This window comes from Maylandia zebra, linkage group LG12 (assembly GCF_041146795.1).
Source record: "Maylandia zebra isolate NMK-2024a linkage group LG12, Mzebra_GT3a, whole genome shotgun sequence".
Taxonomy (NCBI): domain Eukaryota; kingdom Metazoa; phylum Chordata; class Actinopteri; order Cichliformes; family Cichlidae; genus Maylandia; species Maylandia zebra.
Genome location: NC_135178.1, coordinates 15,549,268 through 15,568,463, shown reverse-complemented (window position 1 = coordinate 15,568,463; position 19,196 = coordinate 15,549,268). Strand labels below are relative to the sequence as shown.

The following is a 19,196-nucleotide window of genomic DNA, read 5'->3' as shown; positions in this document are numbered from 1 at the left end:
ATACACTGATGCAGATGTCTATCACATCAAAATTCAAACCCAGCAGACTCCTACAGAATTATAAGTTCGCACGGAGACAATGGTATTTGTATTCATTATTTTTACATAGAGTTTTCAGGTGATAATAAATCTCCCTTACCCTTCTTACTGTTATATGGCCTGATGCACAACAGAAGAGAGCTGTTACCCTCTGCTGCCTGCTGTAGTTGCCCTTTTTTTCTAGTTTCTTTTACTGCATTTTTTTGTCTGCAAATTAAAGGTGGGACCAGTTATAAAAAATAGTTATTGGACATTACTTTTTAAAATTATGAATTGATACAATGGATCAAATTTAAAATCAAAAATATGAAATCATAAAATATAAGTAATTGTTTTTAAAATTCTTGGAAAAAGAGCATTCATCAAAGAAGAGGCCTCGACCACCACCTGTATGGAGCCAAAGGAGTCACACACATCAAATAATTAAGTGTACAATAAAATATTGTTTGTTTTTCAAATATGACCACATATTTTCATTATGGTTGAAAATCACCTTCATGCCTACAAATATAATTCACTAATGTTTTCTGGGCTTCATCGAATTTACTGAGCATCTGTGCATGGAGAGACTTATCTCAGAGAAAACACAGGAATGATCAGTGAGAGCGTTATCAGACATCTGCGCCAGAGCAAATTAATAACAGATATTGGCAGGGGTTGTAATGTTTCTACAGTTCCCTCTGCCAGCACCTTTTGACAAAAAGGAAGGTAAAAGCGTAACGTTTTCATGTTTGGATGTCACAGTGAGATGCTGGTTAGTCATATAGTCATATACTTTTTTTATACTTCTTTTATACTTCTGAAATGATTTTAGTGTGATTATAAAACAGATTAAATCATAAAAAAGTAATAAAGAAACCAGGAAGTTACCATGTTTTACTATAAAGAGGCAGATGAAGGTCTGGACTGAAACAAAAGCTGGAAGCTGCTGCATTTGATTGTCAGAGGGTGAGCTGCAGTCTAAAACAGTCCACTAGATGGCCCTGAATTTGTGGTTCAGGAACTTGAACTTCACACATGTCTGATGTTCTGGGTCCTTTTCTTTTGTTAAGAGCTGTTGAAAATCAATCTGCCATTGTTCTGTGTCCAGTCTGTGTCTTCATGTCTGCCCTGGTCCCACGTCTCTGTGTTCCCACTGTTGCAGTGTCTGTCTCTGCTTCTGAGTCTGTGTCTATAAGTTTCCTGTTTTACTCTGAAGGTCTGTGTCTTATGTTAATGTGTTTTGCTTCCCTTGTCACGTTAGGCCTGATCTGTCCCAGCGTGTTTCCCTTCTGTCCCCCATTCCCTGATTGCTCCTCTGTGTGTTTAAGCGCTGTGTTTTCCTTTGTCTGTGCTGTGGTCTCCATCTTACTATACTGTGTTCTGCCGGTTAGCCTGTTTTTCTTTTGTTAATATTTGAAGTTTAGTTAGTTTTCTGTTCTTTTGCTGTGTAGCATTAAAGCTGAGTTCTGAGTTCATATTCATCTCTGTGAGTCTGCACATTGGGTCCTCTATTCCTGCCTGCACACAGCCTTCATTTGACATAAATCCCTTTTATATATGAAATATTTATGAATAGTAGTTTATTTAGGAATATTTATTTATAATTCTTTGTATTGTTCATTAATTTATTCATCCATCCATCCATCCTCATCCGCTTTGTCCGGGGCCGGGTCGCGGGGGCAGCAGCCTAAGCAAAGAGGCCCAGACCTCCCTCTCCCCAGCCACCTCCTCCAGCTTATCCGGGGGAATACCAAGGCTTTCCCAGGCCAGCCGAGAGATATAATCTCTCCAGCGTGTCCTGGGTCTGCCCCGGGGCCTCCTCCTGGTGGGACATGCCTGGAACACCTCACCCAGGAGGCGCCCAGGGGGCATCCTTGTCAGATGCCCGAACCACCTCAGCTGGCTCCTTTCGATGTGGAGCAGCAGCTGCTCTACTCTGAGCCCCTCCCTGATGGCCGAACTTCTCACCCTATCTCTAAGGGAGAGGCCAGCCACCCTTCGGAGGAAGCTCATTTCTTGTATCCGCGATCTCGTTCTTTCGGTCACTACCCACAGCTCGTGGCCATAGGTGAAGGTAGGGACGTAGATCGACCGGTAAATTGAGAGCTTCGCTTTTACACTCAGCTCCCTCTTCACCACGACGGACCGGTGCAGCGTCCGCATTACTGCAGCTGCAGCCCCAATCCGTCTGTCGATCTCCGGCTCCCTTCTCCCATCACTCGCGAACAAGACCCCGAGATACTTGAACTCCTCCACTTGGGGCAGGAACTCATCCCCGACCCGGAGTGGGCACTCTACCCTTTTCCGGCTGAGAACCATGGCCTCAGATTTGGAGGTGCTGATCCTCATTCCCGCTGCTTCACACTCGGTGCGAACCGTTCCAGTGCGAGCTGGAGGCCCTCACCCGATGAAGCCAACAGAACCACATCATCTGCAAAAATCAGAGATGAGATTCTGAGGCCACCAAAGCGAAAGCCCTCCGCCACTTGGCTGCGCCTAGAAATCCTGTCCATAAAAATTATGAACAGAACCGGAGACAAAGGGCAGCCCTGGCGGAGCCCATCACCCACCAGGAACGAGTCCGACTTATTGCCGGCAATGCGAACCAAGCTCTTGCAACGGTTGTATAGGGATCGAATGGCCCGTAGCAATGGGCCAGACACCCCATATTCCCGCAACACCTCCCACAGGACACCCCGAGGGACACGGTCGAATGCCTTCTCCAAGTCCACAAAACACATGTAGACTGGTTGGGCAAACTCCCATGCACCCTCAAGTATCCTGGAGAGGATAAAGAGCTGGTCCAGTGTTCCGCGACCAGGACGAAAACCGCATTGTTCCTCCTGTATCCGAGGTTCGACTAACGGACGAACTCTCCTTTCCAGCACCCTGGCATAGACTTTCCCAGGGAGGCTGAGGAGTGTGATCCCCCTGTAGTTGGAACACACCCTCCGGTCCCCCTTTCTTAAAGATGGGGACCACCACCCCGGTCTGCCAGTCCACAGGTACTGCCCCTGATCTCCACGCAACACGTAATTTATTCATGAAAATAAAAAATAATTGTTTTGAATTAATGAATTTCTTATTGCATGCTTTATTGTACAATTAATTATTGAAAAACAAAATGCGAGATTGTTTGTAATCTTTGCTAACCACAACATGACCTGATCGCTGGATTGAAAGTTTCGTTTTTTGCTTTAGCATCATTATTCCTGCGATGTCTTGACACAACTAAGTGTTTGAAAATGCTCTTGTGTTCCAAGCAAGCTTTTGTTTTCAAGCTACTCTGTCTCTTCTTATATGATGCCCTCCATTTATTTATAGTTCAGTTCAGTCATGACTGCAATTTGGTTCTCTTGTTAATCTTTAAGGTATGTTTAACCGCTGTTCACACGTGTGTATTTCTTTATCCCCCAACATGTTCTATTTAATATGCACTGCTATTGATTTATTTCTTATAGCAACATCCTTAAAAACACATTAGAGAAGAAAATATGATGATTGAAACAAGGTTATTTATGTTTTCTTTCCAAAGCACAAACACTATAACAATTTTAAGACAAAACGAGTTTATGAAAATCAAACATCTCTTTAAGATTTACACCAACCTATAAAATATACTGTACAGAAATTTTTTGTTATAATGCTATTTTACATATTCACATACATACATATTTTGCACTTAGTGCAATATTTTGTCTCGTCACATACTGACTTAATTGCAATATTTACATAAAAATAGTCCAGTTTGACATCTTTACATGAATTTGAGGACATTTCATCACTCTGAAATTTTTACATGTTTAACAAAACAGAAAAGCCAAACATGACAAAGCGTCATAATAAGTGCCATTCACTGTGTGTCGGTAGTTTATATTTGGTGATTCTTGGCTGGTGTGTCAGAGCTTAGACGTCTATAAACCGCCTCTCCTTTACTGATGGAGCTCTGATCTTGTGTCGACACAGCGGGCAGGTGCCAAACTCTTGACAGACTCTGGAGTCACAGTGTTTACATAAACACCGGTGGCCACAAGGCAGTGTGATTCTGGCCTCCTTCACCATGCACACCACACAGACGTTATCTATAACCAGAAGAGAGAGACTCTAATTACAAATGCGACATCAGGCATATGTGAGACCACACTATTACAACTGATTTCACTGATCACACTCTGTGGTCAGAAATGTGCAACGGAAATCAGACATTAATGTTTGGAGGGACTGTTTTTACCTGCTGGGATTTCCATGTCAGGACAGGACATGCAGTCATCAGGTCTGAAGTCTGAAACATCAGGAACTGAACCAAAGTGACTGTAAGAATCAGGTGAGATGAGCGGTTCGGGTGCAGGACAGGATCTTCTAGTGCAAAGGAGCTTTGTTTTTTTGGAGCCTGCAGCAAAGACAAAAGCATATTTCAACAGTTAGTCATTGTTTATTGCTGTCAGTGCATATGAAATGCTCTGCCTTCACAGAACAGGAAAAACCTGCTGTAAGGCAGATAAAACTGTGGTTCTAGTGAACTTGCCTTGGAGTAAAATGGAGCGCGTCTTCCCGTAAATGTCTATCATGGCCCACAGCGGCTGGCTGAGGTCCACTCCTGTCAGCCACTTGTGCTGCCTGTTGCTGACAGCTACGTATATGCTGCCACCATGAGAAACCCAAAACTCCAGCTCTGAACCTGCTTGGCAGTAGGATTCATTTACAGGCACAGCCCAGTGTCCAGGCTTGTCAGTGAGGTTGGGGATGGCCAAGCAGGGCAGGGGTAGAGATCTGCTTGAGGGTGGCACAGTGGTAAAGCCCACACGCAGAGCTCCCTGCCAGTTGATCGAATCCCTCTCCACTCTCAGACGAATCCTCTCCTGGACTCTCACTGGACGGTTGCTGAACACCAGCCCATTCTTGAAGGTGTTATCAGTCTTCTCTGCGAGTCGACCTCCATGACTCAAGCGGACCTTTTCTCCCACAGCCTGACGGTGGAAGTTCAGACGACCAAGACAAAGCAGACTGCATCTGTGTGACACCTCTGACTGAAGAACTACAAAGAATAAAAACACACAGTTATGAATGTTGATGTCAAATCATGTTATTTCCAGAGAATTACTTAATAGCAACAATCACAATAACAATAAGTGTCCCTTACATTTGTGATGTGTAGGAACCTCAAAACTATTTTTTTTAACTGAAATTAGGTTGGGGTTTTTTTTTTGCCTGTCCCGTTTGGTTCTTTTGCCATCAGAATTATTGTCTTAAGGCGAGGAAAGATGCCCAACGGATTTACTTTACCAAATTGACCATCACAGCCTTGCCGTAATGGTCTATTTGATTCACCTTTTATTGTTTATTTTATTTTATTTTTATTTTCACTTGCTAGATACAGGACAGACTTGAATTGAAATGAGGTTTAAAATTTTAAAAAGTTCAACAAAGATTTTTTCAGTTTAAAGGTCAATTGGTCATGTCGCAAATTTTTATAATTTTCATTCTTATAAAATAATAATAATGATAATAATACTAATAAAAATAAAAATAATGCTGTGTTAATAGGTGAATTGCCATATTAATTGGATTAAAGAAGCTACATATGTCAAGCTGTTTTTAATACTTCATATTAAAGTTAAATTGTGCAAACTGTAGCCAAAATTTCATTTTCATTTTAACAGTACAAAAGCAGACATATAAATAAGTCAGAATAAAACTAGCAAACTCCCGCACTCTTGTTTTTGCAAAGCATGCGGAAATCTGGACGTCTTTCAAGCTGACGAGCTAAAGTCGTTGCACAAAGTTGCATTTGTTTGGTACAAGTTGTCTGAGTGGTAAACTTAGTTCATTATTTGGCACTTTGCTTTGTATTGTGTTGTCTTAACAGGGATACTACTTCTTAAATGACAAAACTGGTGCTGCACTGGAGCACATGCTAGATTTGGGGAAATTTGCAAAATCTTTTGAGCTGCAGCATTTTGCACCCCCTTACTGTGTATTACAATAAAAGTACATAAACAGCTGTTATGTGTTAATTTATGCAACTAAGTATCAGCTTGATAATGATTTGTTTATCAAACTGAGAAATATAGTTCTCTCTAAAGACTTACCAGAGTTCTTGTTTTTATTTTCTCTTGCCATCTTGGAGATGTAGAAAAAACTTGTCATACAAGTCTTGATGCATGATGAGGTCGAGTGTCCTCAAGTCAGGTGTGTTGACTACCTTTTAATCATGGAGTACGTGAGGTTTGAAAACAGAAACACACCCAGACAAAGGGGAGGGACAGAGGGAGGCACCAAAGTTTGGAAATTTACCTGAAGTGTACAATAACAAAACTTGGTGATCTGGGCTTTTATTGTGGATTCCCAGTTTCCTTTCCACCCTTGTTAGTTTAGTATCTTCTCTTTGTGCATTTCCCTCCAGTAGTTTGTTGTTGTTTTAATCAGCTGATTGCCATTCAGTGTGTACATGTAACATCTCTATGGCTCTTCCAGTTTGAAATGTCACATGAGTCTAATCTTGCAATCACTCATCACAATAGCAAATGCAATAGAAAAAATCTAAAACACGAAAATTGAAACATTTCTTCTATTTTTTATAGTTACATTTAATGTTTTATAATAATAATACAAGTTTGTTGTTGAGTTGGTGATATACTTCATATGGCTTTAGCTGAATAAAACAAACTACGTATTCAAAATCTTTTCTTCATGTTTATTTAATAAATGTAAATTGTGGAAAATATATCCAAAGTTACCTCTTAGCAGTGTAGATATACAGTAGTTAAACATGTAATAAGTCATAATGAAACTAGCAAACTCTTGTGCTTTCACTTTAGAGAAGAATGTGAAGATCTGGACTTCATCCAAGATGAGAAATTAAAGTCAATGCTGGAAACTGCAGCGTTTCTTTGGTAAAGTCTGAGTTGCAGTTTTAGTCACTAGATGGCTTGTCTTGATTTGTTTTGCTGATGTGACACACCCACACGCAGGTACCTTGTCAGTGTTTTATCGTCAGTGACAAGATTTTTATTTCCACAGAACCATAAAGTTTGTAGTTTCTTTTTCTTATCGCCATCATTTAACACTTCAGTGTGCAGCTCATTATTAGCACTCTTTCTTTGAACTCTAATTGCTTTACGGCACTTTGCAGCTTTTTAATGCTTATGTTTGGATTGTCTTGTTTTTGTGTCACTTAATCAGAGTTTTAACAGTCGTCTATTTCTTTCCTTTTACAAACCATACCAAGAACAATATATTACATGAGAGGGTATGGAGTGAGCTGTACAACACACTTTTTGGGGGTTTTAACAACGCCCCTATGACTACAGCCCTGGCCTTTCAAGAGGAGTTGCTTGTTGCACTAAGTTCTCATGTTTTGCTGTTCTCTCACCTGTACCACCTCAGTGGTTTCCCCCATTTGCCATGTTGTCCTTTCCATGTTTTTTCTTTTGATTTCAAGTTTGAGCATGTTTGTTTTATCCCTCTAGTCTCATTTCTTTCCTCAACCTTATTTTTTCACTCTCTCCATGTTTTAGATTTTTTGCCTGTTTTTTGGTTTTCAGGCTTCATCTGCTCCTCCTGAATGGTTTGATTCCACAAAATGACTAAACGGACCATCGCCTGGATTTAAAGGTTTTGAATTTTCCGAGAGTTTGGAGTCCTGAATGTGGGGCTTTTTCCAAGTGGGCATATCGACATTTCTGATGACTTCGATCCAAATCCAAACATTCACATTTAAATAATTATATAGTTCAAGTTCGAGTTCAAGTTTATTTATATAGCACTTTTAAAACAACAGGTGTTGACCAAAGTACTGTACAATAAAATGGACAAGGCAATAAACATAAAAAAACTGAATAGTGTTTTAGAAGAGAATAACATCCTTAAAAAGAGAATAAAATCATAAAAAAAGAATAATAGTAACAAACTCATGAAGAACCAAAAGCCAGAGATTAAAAATGGGTCTTTAGACGACTTTTAAAAGTATCCAGTGTTGGGGAGGATCTGATATGCAAAGGCAATGTATTCCAAAGTTTGGGGGCAGTCCCAGCAAATGCCCAGTCTCCTCTATGTTTTAATTTGGACCTAGGGATAACAAAAAGCATTTGGTCTGCAGACTTCAAGGATCTTGGGGGAGAATACCAGGTTAGGAGATCAGCAAGATGTGTAGGGGCTAGTCCATGCAACGACTTAAAAACAAGTGTTAAGATCTTAAAGTCAGTTCGAAAGCTGACTGGCAGCCAGTGTAGTGATGGAAGTATAGGAGATATATGATCTCGCTTGCGTGTGCCAGTTAGGAGCCGTGCTGCAGCGTTTTGAACTAGCTGCAGTCGACCGATTGATGAAGAGGTGAACCAGAGTAGATACTATTACAGAAGTCGAGGCGAGATAAGATGAAGGCATGGATCGCTTTCTCAAAATCTCTGAAACAGAGAAAGGGCTTAACTGTTAAGACATGTACCAGCAGTGTCAAAAAACATCTTTCAGTAACCTAGGTGGAATGATATCCAGGGTACATTTTGAAGGTCTCAAGTTTCTGACAACTTCATTAAGTAATGAAAGGGATACTGGCTCGAAGTGATCAAAAACAGCCAAGGTTGGAGTATAAACACCTGGGTCAGAAATGGGAGGAATAATGTGGGATCTAATATCTACAATTTTATTAATGAAGAATTTCATTAGATTCCAACTTATGTTCACTGCTATATGAGGATCAGCAGTGGGAGGATTAAGAACTGAGTTTATAATACCAAATTAAATCCGAGGTTTATGACAGTTGTTGGACACGATCTTGGAAAAGTATTTTATTTTAGCTGCTCTTACAACTTTCTGGCAACTTGACAGGGATTCTCTAAGTGCCTCAAACGACACTTGGAGATGGTATTTTTTCCATTTTCTTTCCGCTTTTCTACATGCCCGTCTGCATTCCCTGGTGTCATTATTTAACCACGGTTGGGTTTTAGGTTTTAGATACCTAGTGGTACAAGGAGCAATGGAATCCAGTATTTCCAGACAAGCTGAGCTGAACAAGGAAAGCAGACTATCAGTGGTCGAATGAGTGGTACTGTCAGTAGGTGATGCCGGATTTAGATTTTTGTAGGAATGGGCAAAGCGATCTGCTGTATTTGAATTAATCGTGCAAGATCGGAGCTTGGGCACAACAGATCTACCAGGCTGACCTGAAAAGGGAAACTCAAATAGGACAGGCATGTGGTCCGAAAAATGTATATTACAGATTTCAGTGTCAGTGACTGATAGGCCGTAAGAGAGTACGAGAACCAGGGTATGACCGCGTTCGTGAGTTGGGCCTTTGACTGACCGGACAAGATTAAAGGAGTCTATAAGGTTTAAAAAAATCATTGGTCAGTGGGGTATCTAAACAGCAAATATGAATATTAAAATCTCGTATGATTAAAACACTGTCATATTTTGGTAGAACACCAGCCAAGAATTCAGAAAAGTCTTGTATAAAGTTCTTATTATAGTTAGGAGGTCAACACACCAGCGCACATAGCACCGGAGTGGACAAGTGGATTTCATATAAACGTATATTTGTAGATTAAAGGGTAAAAATGTTAAAGGATAAAGGGTAATGTTTGGTGACAACAACATGACCTGATCAGTGATTTGAGAGTGTAATTTTTTTATGCATATTTGCATCATTATTCTTCCTACGTGCAAACACAAATGCACGTTTGGAAATGAACACATTGTAGCACATTTCTGTTCTTACAATCAGCCACACAGTCTGCTCTTATCTGAAAACCAACATTTATTTTTACTTCCGCTCATTCCTGACTGTAGAGATATGAGCTGTAGACAGATGCTTCTTTTCCTAAACACACTTCACTGAAAAAAATTGTTTTTGAGGGTTTTGTTACAGCATGTACCCTTAAAACATAATAGAGTTTATGTTTTTTACCATCAACACATTACAATTTTCAGACATACAAAAATACAACACTGCTTTAAGATTTGCATCGAGGTAGAAAAGTGCACTGTACAGACAAAGTTATCATTATAAATAATATAGAAATAGCAGCAGATTTTGCATTTAGTGCAGTATTTTCACTGTAACAGTCACTCTGTAACTTCTCTTTGGTGATTTCTGGCTTCTGTCTAGGAGCTCAGACCAGACTTGAAACACACCACTACTCACAAGATCAGAGCTGATGGAGCTCTGATCTTGTGTCGACACAGCGGGCAGGTGCCAAACTCCTGAAAAACTCTGGAGTTGCAGTGTCTACATAAACACCGGTGGCCACACGGCAGTGTGATTCTGGCCTCCTTCACCATGCACACCACACAGGTTATATCTGTGAGCAGAAGAGAGAGATCCTGAATTAGAAAAATGTGACATCAGGAAATGAGACCACACTCTGTGTGAAATGTGCAACTGAAATCAGATAGCGACTTTTGAAGGGACTGTTTTCACCTCCTGGCATTTTCATGTCAAGACAGGAAATGCAGTCATCACAACTGAAGTCCGAAACTGAACCAAAGTGGCTGTAAGCATCAGGTGAGGTGAGGGGTTCAGGTGCAGGACAGGATCTTTTGGTACAAAATAGATCTTTTTTCTCTGAGCCTGCAGCACAGAGAAAATAATATTTTAAAAGTCATTCAGACAACATTTATCGCTGTCAGAACATGGGAATTGCTGTGCCTTCACAGAACAGGAAAAACCTGCTGTAAGGCAAATATAACTGTAGTTGAACTTGCCTAGGAGTAAAATGGAGCGCGTCTGGCCGTAGACGTCTATCATGGCCCACAGAGGCTGGCTGAGGTCCACTCCTGTCAGCCACTTATACCGCCTGTTGCTGACAGCTACGTATATGCTGCCACCATGAGAAACCCAAAACTTCAGCTCTGAACCTGCTTGGCAGTAGGATTCATTTACAGGCACAGCCCAGTGTCCAGGCTTGTCAGTGAGGTTGGGGATGGCCATGCAGGGCAGGGGTAGAGATCTGCTTGAGGGTGGCACAGTGGTAAAGCCCACACGCAGAGCTCCCTCCCAGTTGGTCGAATCCCTCTGCACTCTCAGATGAATCTTCTCCTGGATCTTCACTGGACGGTTGCTGAACACCAGCCCATTCTTGAAGGTGTTCTCAGTCTTCTCTGCGAGTCGACCTCCATGACTCAAGCGGACCTTTTCTCCCACAGCCTGATTGTGGAAGGTCAGAGGACCAAGACAGCGTGAGCTGCATCTGTGTGACACCTCTGACTGAAGAACTACAAAGATAGAAAATGGAAACATATGAAACCATGTCTGTGTCCTAAGATTTATTCAAGATTTTTTAACTGCACATTTTTCAGGTAGGTGACATATCACATTTACTTAATTAAAAGAAGCTACATATCAAAGTTATTGCTTCATATTTAATAATACATTTAAAGCCAAAGTTTCCTCTTAATAGTCTAGAAATAGATAAACATGTAAACAGAAAACTGCTGTGGTTTCACAAAGAAGCTTGTTTGGTCTGGACTTCATCCAAGCTGAGAAATTCAGTGCTGGAGATTGCAGTGTTTGTTTGGTGAAGTCTGTGTTGCCGTCTCAGTCCACTAGATGGCCTGTGTTGATTTGTTTTCTGTGTTTTATCATCATTGGAAAGATTTTAATTTCCAAAGAAACAAAGCTTCTAGTTTCTTTTTATAAGAAACTTCAGTGTGCAGCTCATTATTAGCACTCTGTCTTTGAACTCATTTGCTAATCACTTGCTTTATGGCACTTTGCTGTTTTTCAATGTTTACTTTTGCATTGTCTTGTTTTTATATGATGTTTCTGTAAAAGAATGAAATGAGCTGCTGTAAGTTGATTTTTGCAACCAAACATCATCTTGATAATGATTCCTTTATCAAACTAAGATATAAAATTCTCTGTAAAGACTTACCAGCGTTCTTGTTCTTACTTTCTCTTGCCATCTTGAAGGTGCAAATAAATCTTGTCATGCGAGTCCTGATGGATGATGAGGTTGAGAGTCATCAAGTCATGAGTGTTAACTACCTTTGAATGATGAAGTACGTGAAGTATGAACACACGCCCAGCATCACCAGTAAAGGGAATGGGGAGGGACAGAGGGAGGCACCAAAGTTTGGAAAATTACCTGATGTGAACAATAACATAATTTGGTGATTTGATTATTAGTCATTTCCTCTTTTATTTTTTTATTCCAATGTTCTTTGCACCCTTGTTAGTTTCGTCAGATTCTCCACCTTGGTTTGAGAAAATTATTTTAATTATTTAATCATCTGTACCACCTCTGTGGCTTCTCCTATTTCCTGTGTTGTTCTTTCAGTAGTGACGTATTGCTGCTGTCGTTCTAATTTTCTTTTATTCCCCTTTTGAATTCAAGTTTGAACTTTTCTTCTATTTTATACATGTTGTAGATCTTTTGCCAGTTTTTTGGATTTCAGGCATCCTCTGCTCCTCCTGAATGGTTTGAATCCACAAAATGATTGAAACGACCATCGTCTGGATTTAAAGTTTTTGAATTTGGAATTTTTCCAAGAGTTCGGAGTCCTGAATTTGGGGCTTTTTTGAGCTCTTTGTTACAGTGGACATACCAACATTTATGGTCATCTAAATTTTAACTTGTGTTCACAGTTGGGTGTGTTGGAGCGCCAATATCAGCTAAATGAAGACATCAGGAAACCTAAAGACCAGTGTTGGTCAAGTTACTTGAAAATAGTAATTAGTTACTAATTAGTGACTACTGAAAGTAATCCTGTTACTTTACTGGTTACTTTTTTTCAAAAGTAATTATTTACTTTATTACTTAGTTACACAACTTGAATATCTAATAAAGCAATAGACATTTTATCCCAATTCTATTTATTCTGCAAAATCCATCATATAAAATTGAATCAAGTGAAAAAGTCTCTTTTAAAAATTGTTTTATTAGTTTTAATCTTTTAACTTTATGCATATTGCATTAAGCAAAAATTATACATGCAAGTCTTTGACTTGGAGACATTTTTTTAACCTACTTTCTGCATATTCCAGCATATAAAATAAAATTATTTTTTTGTGTTTATATTCACTCTTTCAAATAGATGCAAGTAAAACACAGCAATAAATAAATAGAATCAAAGATTCAGTGGCACTAAGTCCTGTCACTCTTGAGTCTATTTTCACCTGTTTAGCAGGAGTGGAGCAGGCGGAGGTTTGCCTGATGCTGCAGCGGTCATGTCAGTGGGGGGATGCCGGGGTTTCTCTGTGAATTTCACATTCCTGTTCAGTGTGTACAGTGGAAGCTAATGTTTTTGTCACTTTTTACGGAATCAAACTCAAAGTAAGGTCAGTACGTCCACGTTTTAAACGCTGGATGGCCGTACTGTCTCCCACACTTCATATTATCCATTGCTGATCAACACACATCTGTTGTTGCCACGGGCGTCGCACGCTCGTACGTCATTGTCACGAGACACTCCCGCGAACAAAATCACGGTTTAGTAACGCAGCGTGCTTACAGGAAAGTAACAGTAATCTAATTACTTTTTTTGCAATAGTAATCCCTTGCTTTACTCATTACTTGAAAGCACGTTACCTTAAATGCGTTACTGCCCATTTCTGCTCACACCAAAGGTCTTACTGTTGTTACGTTTTCTGTTCACAGATTGATTTAATATTGTTAGTTTTTACTCATAAACACCAACTTTAAGTACTGAACACAAACTCAAAGGCAGCACAAACATGTCTGATTGTGTTAATTTTAGCCTTCAAGGACAAAGTGCAAACAAATATTTGCTGTTTCAGTTTATTTTGACCACTTTTATGTAATAATTCACTCTGATTATTTATTTTTAGTTTGATGAAACATTTTATAAATATTGAAATATGTAAAAATCAAGTAATGATGGAACTAGGTTCATTTACTTTCACATTTAAAGAATTATATAAACACATGTTTGTGAATTAAAAGGTAAAAAATGTGTTTGTGTTAAATTAAGATCGCTATGGTTATGTTTGGTGGCCACAACATGACCTGATCAGTGATTTGGGAGTGTAGTTTTTCTATTATCAGCCACACAGTCTGCTCTTATCTGAAAACCAACATTTATTTTCACGTCCGCTCATTCCTGACTGTAGAGATATGAGCTGTAGACAGATGCTTCTTTTCCAAAACACGCTTCATTGAAAAATATTGTTTTTGAGGTTATTTTTAACCCTTAAAACATAACAGAGTTTATCTTTTTTACCATCAACACATTACAATTTTTAGACAAAAATACAACACTGCTTTAAGATTTACATCGAGGTAGAAAAGTACGCTGTACAGACAAAGTTATCATTATAAATAATATAGAAATAGCAGCAGATTTTGCATTTAGTGCAGTATTTTCACTGTTACAGTCACTCTGTAACTTCTCTTTGGTGATTTCTGGCTTCTGTCTCGGAGCTCAGACCAGCTCCTCTGCCGATGGAGCTCTGATCTTGTGTCGACACAGCGGGCAGGTGCCAAACTCCTGAAAAACTCTGGAGTTGCAGTGTCTACATAAACACCGGTGGCCACACGGCAGTGTGATTCTGGCCTCTTTCACCATGCACACCGCACAGGTTATATCTGTGAGCAGAAGAGAGAGATCCTGAATTAGAAAAATGTGACATCAGGAAATGAGACCACACTCTGTGTGAAATGTGCAACTGAAATCAGCAATGTTTAAAGGAACTCTTTTTACCTGTTGGGACTTCTGTGTCAAGACAGGAGATGCAGTCATCATCAGTGAAGTCTGAAACATCAGAAACTGAACCAGCAAGTGAAGTGAGAGATTCAGGTGGAGGACACGATCTTCTAGTGCAAAACAGCTCACGTTTCTCTGAACCTGCAGCAAAGAGAAAAAAATGTTTTAATAGGCATTCAGACATTTATCACTGTCAGAGCATGCTGTGCCTTTGGACACCGAGAAAAGCTGCTGTAAGGCAAATATAACTGTGGTTCTAGTGAACTTGCCTAGGAGCAAAATGGAGCACGTCTGCCCGTAGATGTCTATCATGGCCCACAGCGGCTGGCTGAGGTTCACTCCTGTTAGCTTCTTACACGGCCTGTTGTTGACAGCTACGTATATGCTGCCACCACGAGAAACCCAAAACTCCAGCTCTGAACCTGCTTCACAAACAGATTCATCCAGTGGAACAGCCCAGTGTCCAGGCTTGTCAGTGAGGTTAGGAATGGCCATGCAGGGCAAAGGTAGAGATCTGGCTGAGGGTGGCACGTTGGTAAAGCCCACACGCAGAGCTCCATCCCAGATGAATGAATCCCTCTGCACTCTCAGACGAATCCTCTCCTGGACTCTCACTGGACGGCTGCTGAACACCAGCCCATTCTTGAACGTGGCCTCAGTCTTCTCTGCGAGTCGACCTCCATGACTCAGGCAGATCTTTTCTCCCACAGCCTGACGGTGGAAGTTCAGAGGACCGAGACAGAGCAGACTGCATCTGTGTGACACCTCTGACTGGAGAACTACAAAGAATAAAAACACAAACACAACAAATTATTTTACAGGCAGAACATGGTTTAGTAAATGAAAATCACTACTGTAACAATATACTTGCATTTAATGGTTAATTAACAGGTTCTATGATCTATCATCAGTCAGATTCAAGCTGTGTGAGTGTGATCATTTACTTTAACAAAACATTCTTGTGAAATTTTATTTGTTAATATTTGATCTATGTATTAGTAATTATACTTTAAATCATGTTAACGTAACTAATATAGTAGTTCAAGAGTGTTCACTTTTGACTAGTACATGAAGTTTCATCCACGCTTAGTAACCTTAAGCTTAAAGCGAACTCTACAAGTTGCCTCATCTATCTGTCAAAGGTGAGTTGCAGTCAGCTTCGTCTGCAGTTTCAAAGATTTATCTTGCAGGTGTGACTCACACAGTTATTGTGTATACCTTCATCAGTAACAAGCAGACCATTTCCTGTAAAATATAAACTTTCTGTTCTCCCTCTCTTATCTGCAGTGGTGCCACAGCCATAAAACATTTCTTAATCAACAGTTTAGAAAATATCTTTTACACACAAAAAGAAAAAAAAATGCTACTAACATGTGAAATTGAATTTGCATTGCTCTTTCATTTAGTAAAATCAATTACAACTTTTTCTTGTTGCTTTTTATGCATCAAATTCTCTATAAGGACTTACCGGAGTTCGTGTTGTTGCTCTCCTTCACCATCCTGAAGAGATAAGTAATATTTCTCATATGCGTCTGAATAGAAGATGTGATCGCGTCTGTGTGTTGGTCTGGAGCACATGTGGTTTGGAAACAGAAACAATTCCAGCATGACAAGTTAAAGAAGTGGGACGGACGGGAGTGAGGGAGGAGCCATACTTTGGAAATTCACCTAAAATCCCCCCCGAAAAAAAAAAGACCAGGGTAGTTTTTTGGTTTTTTTCCCCCATAGATTACTGTTTGTCTCGTGATTTCTTTTTAGGTACTGACCTTTGGAGTAAAAGTTCAAACAAAAAAGCACACAGACACATTATGATTTGTGTGAATTCTGCTCACGTGCAACTAGTTTCATTTTCATTATCTGTAATTATTTTGTGGCTTAGGACAAAAGACAATGTTCATGACGAATAAGAATGTGTTTGGTCCTGTATCACTGTCTCAAAAAGATTTTTCAGTATCGTTTTCTTCACTTAACATGCTGCACTCACTGCTGTTTCTATCAGAAATGCAGTGGAGCCTCCTTCCCATTAAACACATTAAATACCAATTATATTATCTTGTTTTAAGATTTGCATCATGGAAATTTTTCACCATATCAAACATATTATTTCCGGAATGACTGTGAGTGTGAACTTAAAGGAGAATCTAGACATGCCTGCAATGAAAGCACGTGACGCTTCATTACACATCTCTGGCTGGTTGTGATTAATCTCTAAAGCGGATGTGTCGCCCTCTACAGGCGCTATGATTGGCTGCTCAGGTCCCGTGACAGGACGAAATTATAGCTTGTAACAGCTGTGAGATCATGACGTTCGGAAATTTACCAGCTCTCCCCCTTTTCCCAAGAAAATCCCAACATTTCGTCACTGATAGACTGTACGTAAAAGCAGCGATGTGTTCCAACGTGTAAAACTGATTGTGAAATGAGAAGAGCGTGTTGTGTGCACTAATTATGTCATTCAACTTGTATTTTGCGCCTATTGGGTTAAGAATGCAATACTTTCTATATGTCATGCACTTAAAGCATTGAGTACTTTATTTAAAAAACAAAAAAATACAAATAATAAAAGTCATAACCTGATATCTGTAAGTTTACATAAAGGTTTATTATTAAACTGTAATCAAATAGTTAAAGAAATTCCAAGAAACACGAAAAAGAAAAGTCCAGATATGAGGCCGGAAATAGTCCTCCCACAGGACATGTTTAACCTACATGATAATGGGTGAGGAAATTGTGCTAAAGCTATTGCAACACAGAAACCAAGGTCTGCCTGAGTCATTAACTCTTTTCAAAGCAGCCACTGTGCTGCTGCTGTTTCCCAGAAACAAGTCCACAGAATAACTCTAATATAAATCACAACAATTCATTTGCATGATTATAAAATCTGATGGGTTTTTTTTTATGCCACATAGTTAAATGACACAGTTGCCTGTCCTCCTCAATAGTTTGTTAATGTGCAAAAACAGAGTGGATTACATGACACATTATTACACTGATAAATAAAATAAGAAATGAGATTTTGCCAGTGAATATGGCATTTAATTTAACCAATGTCCTTTGCCTGACAACTCTGTGTAAGACACATTTTGTTTAAAGAGATTAAAGATATAGATGTGCGACAAATTAAAGTAAAACTCTGTAAGATGCTGGGCCACAGGAGCAACTTTACTGCATTTTTTTTCCTCCCTTAATTCTCAGTGTCCTAATTCAACAAAGTGCTAAAAATGTTCTTCAGAGATTTTGGCCCACACTGTCAAATCTGCAGCAACATCGTTTCTGTGCATCCTTGATGCAAAGCTCCTGTTCCACCACATGTCAAAGGTGTTCTATTAAAATGAAATCTGGTGACTACGGGGGCCAAGTGAGTACAGTGAACTCATTTTCATGTTCAAGAAACCAGTTTGAGATTATTTGAGCTCTGTGACACCCACCAGAACATGTGTGTACTGTGGTTATAAAGGAACAAATGTTGTGAATAACAACACTCAGGTAGGCTGTGGAGTTTAAATCATGTCACTTGGCACTAAGGGGTTCAAAACCAAGAAAATATCCTACCAACAACAAGAAGCCAGGATGGATCCATGGTTTCATTTTGTTTTCATGCCAAATTCTGACCAAATGTCTCAGCAGAATCTTATAATGGCAATTCAGTTCAATCCCGTTTCATTTCTATGGCACCAAATCACAAAAACAGTTGCCTCTAGGTGCTTTATAAAGACCTCACGATAATACAGAGAAAACCCCAACAATAAAACAACCTACTTATGAGCAAGCACTTGGTGACTGTGGGAAGGAAAATGGCATTTTAACAGGAAGAGACTCCCTCAGAACCAGCCTCAAAAGCCTCAAAACTCATGTAAATCATCTTTCTTCTCCATTTCAATACTTGCTTTGAACATATTGTCTTACTCGCATCTACATGCTTCAGTTCACTGAGTTGCTGCCTGGTAACTGGCTGTTAGATATTTGTATTAACCAGCAGTTGTAGAGGTGTACTTAATGAAGTGGCCAGTGAGTATATATTTGACTAAGGGTGGTGCTTAGATTGATCACCTTTCTGATAATGCCTCGGTGGAGGTAAATAGATTTATAAATAGGAATAGGAAAGAGGAAAATAAATAATGATAGACCAAATCCTCACACATCACAGATTTAAGAATGTCTATCTGTAAACCAAGTCTTTATGTTTAGTTTTTCATTTTATAATTATATAATATACAACAAACATTTAACATTTTCTATATACAAAACTGGACTGTTCTGCTATCAAACTAGGAAACAGGGGAACCCTTCCTCCACTCCTCCTCTTCACTCCAGCTGCACTCACACATGGCAGGCCATCAAAAAATCAACTTGTTCCCACTCCACCTGTTCAAAACGCTATTAATCTGCTGCCTTCCAATAAAAGGCTTGGCTTTCACCGAGGAGCCAATAGAATGGCATTAATGCTGCGAGACCCAGGCCAATCCCAAGCTGCATTCTAATGTGGCCTATCTTTATCAAGGTGCCACTCCATT

At 39.6% G+C, this 19,196-nt stretch overlaps 3 protein-coding genes across 4 annotated transcripts; all 3 read right to left on the bottom strand.

Moving 5' to 3' along the window:
* Positions 1–3,570: 3,570 nt before the first annotated feature.
* Positions 3,571–6,210, bottom strand: LOC106676752 (E3 ubiquitin-protein ligase NEURL3-like). The gene is made up of 4 exons (XM_014413987.3): positions 6,111–6,210; positions 4,547–5,056; positions 4,253–4,411; positions 3,571–4,103 (listed from the first exon to the last, which is right to left on the bottom strand). Exons 1-4 carry the CDS (start codon positions 6,166–6,168, stop codon positions 3,928–3,930), a joined length of 903 nt encoding a protein of 300 aa, XP_014269473.3. The 5' UTR covers positions 6,169–6,210; the 3' UTR covers positions 3,571–3,927.
* A 3,466-nt stretch (positions 6,211–9,676) lies between these two features.
* LOC106676747 (E3 ubiquitin-protein ligase NEURL3-like) lies at positions 9,677–11,999 on the bottom strand. Of its 2 annotated transcripts, none has more exons than XM_076890460.1 (4): positions 11,910–11,999; positions 10,723–11,232; positions 10,439–10,588; positions 9,677–10,319 (listed from the first exon to the last, which is right to left on the bottom strand). In XM_076890460.1, exons 1-4 carry the CDS (start codon positions 11,947–11,949, stop codon positions 10,159–10,161), a joined length of 861 nt encoding a protein of 286 aa, XP_076746575.1. In that variant the 5' UTR covers positions 11,950–11,999; the 3' UTR covers positions 9,677–10,158. The 2 variants fall into 2 exon arrangements, with proteins under 2 accessions (XP_076746575.1, XP_076746574.1); XM_076890459.1 differs by having other exon boundaries at positions 11,892–11,976.
* A 1,831-nt stretch (positions 12,000–13,830) lies between these two features.
* On the bottom strand, positions 13,831–16,252 carry LOC101485869 (E3 ubiquitin-protein ligase NEURL3). Its single transcript, XM_004544279.3, has 4 exons — positions 16,151–16,252; positions 14,952–15,461; positions 14,680–14,823; positions 13,831–14,564 (listed from the first exon to the last, which is right to left on the bottom strand). Exons 1-4 carry the CDS (start codon positions 16,206–16,208, stop codon positions 14,401–14,403), a joined length of 876 nt encoding a protein of 291 aa, XP_004544336.1. The 5' UTR covers positions 16,209–16,252; the 3' UTR covers positions 13,831–14,400.
* Positions 16,253–19,196: the final 2,944 nt, after the last annotated feature.

Coding starts and splice junctions, on each gene's coding strand:
- LOC106676747 (XM_076890459.1), bottom strand. CDS start 11,949: ATGACAAGATTTATTTGCACCTTCAAGATGGCAAGAGAAAGTAAGAAC. Junction 11,233..11,891: donor AAGTAAGAACAAGAACGCTG/GTAAGTCTTTAC, acceptor CTATCTTTGTAG/TTCTTCAGTCAGAGGTGTCA. Junction 10,320..10,438: donor TGACATGAAAATGCCAGGAG/GTGAAAACAGTC, acceptor TTCTGCTCACAG/ATATAACCTGTGTGGTGTGC.
- LOC106676752 (XM_014413987.3), bottom strand. CDS start 6,168: ATGACAAGTTTTTTCTACATCTCCAAGATGGCAAGAGAAAATAAAAAC. Junction 5,057..6,110: donor AAATAAAAACAAGAACTCTG/GTAAGTCTTTAG, acceptor TATTCTTTGTAG/TTCTTCAGTCAGAGGTGTCA. Junction 4,104..4,252: donor TGACATGGAAATCCCAGCAG/GTAAAAACAGTC, acceptor TTCTGGTTATAG/ATAACGTCTGTGTGGTGTGC.
- LOC101485869 (XM_004544279.3), bottom strand. CDS start 16,208: ATGAGAAATATTACTTATCTCTTCAGGATGGTGAAGGAGAGCAACAAC. Junction 15,462..16,150: donor GAGCAACAACACGAACTCCG/GTAAGTCCTTAT, acceptor TATTCTTTGTAG/TTCTCCAGTCAGAGGTGTCA. Junction 14,565..14,679: donor TGACACAGAAGTCCCAACAG/GTAAAAAGAGTT, acceptor TTCTGCTCACAG/ATATAACCTGTGCGGTGTGC.